The 2,707-nt window shown below is 50.3% G+C and overlaps 1 protein-coding gene across 1 annotated transcript; it reads right to left on the reverse strand.

Annotated features, from left to right (window-relative positions):
- Positions 1-904: 904 nt before the first annotated feature.
- On the reverse strand, positions 905-2,422 carry LOC111381701. Its single transcript, XM_023005516.1, has 2 exons — positions 2,194-2,422; positions 905-2,114 (listed from the first exon to the last, which is right to left on the reverse strand). Exon 2 carries the CDS (start codon positions 1,652-1,654, stop codon positions 905-907), a length of 750 nt encoding a protein of 249 aa, XP_022861284.1. The 5' UTR covers positions 1,655-2,114; positions 2,194-2,422.
- Positions 2,423-2,707: the final 285 nt, after the last annotated feature.

The following is a 2,707-nucleotide window of genomic DNA, read 5'->3' on the forward strand; positions in this document are numbered from 1 at the left end:
CCTCAAAGGGGGCTTGGGTGGACGAACTCCCCCACGTCCTCTGGGCCATCAGAACATCTAGCCGAACTACAACAGGGGAAACACCGTCGGATACAATTCAATGAGATCAGCAACGACGAGGCTCGAATAAGCGAACTCCACCACTTTGAAGAAAGAAGGGATGCTTCCCAAGTGAGCTTGGCAAAATATCATCGAAAGATGACTTGCTATTATAACTCCGAGGTCAGAAACATAACTCTTCGATTGGGGGACCTCGTCCTAAGAAGGGTCTTCCAATCTTCAAAACCAACAGGATCCGGAGTGTTTGGACCGAATTGGGAGGGCCCTTACCGCATTCGCAGAGAGTCCCGACCTGGCACTTTCGAAATTGAAGACATGGCAGGAAAGACACTACCTCATCAATGGAACATCGAACACTTGAGGAAGTACTATCAATGATGAGCCTTTGTTCCGATCCGATCTCAATATTGTCTAATGAATGGGTGTTCTGATTTGATCTCAGTTGTAAATTCCCTAGCTTACTAAGTGCTGAAATTGTCTTGGCAAAATGCGGTGTAATTTGTCAAAGTAATGAAACTTCGGTTCTATGTCACACCGGTTAGTAAATTGTTTCCTCAGTCCTTCAATCATGTTTACTTAAGTGATTCGATCCTAAATTGTTAACTGATTAACACTAAGAGACACTTCATGTTTACTTAAGTGGTCCACTTCATATTAATTTGAGTGATCCGATCTTCTGTTATTAACTGGTTATTATTAAGGGGCGCTTAGTCTCAAATGTTCATATAAGGATAAATAGATCAATACAACAAAATAGCAGAAGCACCAATACTTAACAAAATATTTCATTTCATTTACTTGAATTTGAAATACAAAAAGGCCGAAGTCATTACAAAAGTTGGCCCTATTCTACTGGAGGGTCTTCTCGTGCCGCTTCTTCCTCGACCGCCTCCGGAACTTCTTCAGCAAACCTGTCAGGCCGGCCTCCAGTTGGTCCCTCGAACTCCGCCTCCAAAGTGGAGATTTTCAGAGTGGGGTGGACCTCTTTCAGCCGACCCAGCAAGCCTTGGGCACTCCAGGAGGCCCAAAAGTTGGCGAAGTCGTCGTACAGGGGGTGTTCTTCGAAGTGGTCAATGAAATTCTGAACCGCCACCTCCCCTGCCGACTTCAACTCCTCCTTCAAGGAGGCGATCTCCTCAGATTGAGCCTCCGCTTTTTGCCTCAACTCCGCCTTTTCTATGTTTGAGGCCTTCAGAGCCTCCGTGGCGAGCCGATGGTGCTCGTTGGCGTGATCCCCTCGCCGAGTCATGGCAGCCACATGGCACTCCACCTCATATAGCTCCTTCTTCCGTCGCTCCACTTCAGCTTTGGCGGCGGATAGCTGGGCCTCGACCTCTTTCCTTCCCTTCTCCTCCTCAGTGGCCTTGGCCCGGGCCTCCCTCACAGCATCTCCATAGTGCATCGCCTCCTCGAGGCGCTTGGCGAGGTCCTCCCTCTTAGCATTTAAATCCTTCACCAAGCCCTCCAGTTGGATGCTGGTGTTGAGAGCCCGGGCCACGCAGGCACTGTTGGCCGCCACCAAGTCTCCGGCCGTGCAGGAAGCGGTGTGGTCCCTCCACTCTTCAGTCCAGTATTTGTTGTGGACCACCGCCATCGCAACCGTTTCCGAAGGAAGAGCTTCCAACACTTCTTTAACCGACTCCTCCGGATTGGTGCCCAAGAAGTCAACCTCCTTAGAGGGACGGACCCTTTTTCTCCTCTGCTGCCCCAGCACTTGGGCAATAGGCACCGCAGCAAGTGACGAAGTGGTCGAAGCAGTAGCAACCTCTGCTGGTGCAGGCCTTTTCTCCGGAATGGCCACCCCGGTTGGAATTGTAGTCTGCTTTAGAATAGGGGGTGGCCTCGCCACAGTTGGGCGTTTGGAAGGGGATCCGCCGCGGGGTCCTCTGGCACCTCCTCCTCCGTCGAAGGCTGGAGCCTTTTACTGGCATCCACCAGGTCCTCCATTTGCTTCTTGTAGGTGGAGGAGGAGGTCTTCAGCGCCCGCGCCTTTGCCATCATCCTTTGGATGGTTTTAAAGTCGGGGCGCACAGGCATCTTCTTGTTGAAGTTATCTGCAAAGAACAAACAATGAATCAGTACAAGTGTAAAGGGTTCAGAAATATGGAAGGGTAAACGCTTCGGGACAGTTACCTTGAGATGCCATCAGATCGTGTGTAACGAAGTGTAGATTTTTTCTGATCAGCCGGTGGTATGACCTCTTCTTCTGAGGCAGCTGATAGATGATGCAAATGGTGTCGAAGTCCTCAGAAGACAGTTCACACCGAGGAAGAGTACCTTCAAAAGAAATGCAAATGTTAGTCACGATCCGAACCGAAGAGAAATATAAAGAAACGCAACTGTGATACTCACTAAGTGTCGAGTACTTCGTGGGGAACGTAAGAGGTGCCAGGGGGTCCCCCTCCATCGTGTCCCATCGTCTTGCGGCCCAGCACCACGAGCCCTTCCACTCTTTGATGGAGCTCAGCAAATCGAGCACAAATGGAGTATGGGAACCCCATGAGGTAAGGTAATACCAGCCCCAGGTCTTATCTCCCCCAGCTGTCACTTTAGGTATATAAAGGGTCTGAAAGACGGAGAACGGCATCTCAACCCCAAGTTACGCCTCTTTCCACGACATCCAGGAGCCCACCATTTGGCACCAGGA

The sequence above is a fragment of the Olea europaea genome, unplaced genomic scaffold (genome assembly GCF_002742605.1).
Source record: "Olea europaea var. sylvestris unplaced genomic scaffold, O_europaea_v1 scaffold236, whole genome shotgun sequence".
Lineage (NCBI taxonomy): Eukaryota > Viridiplantae > Streptophyta > Magnoliopsida > Lamiales > Oleaceae > Olea > Olea europaea.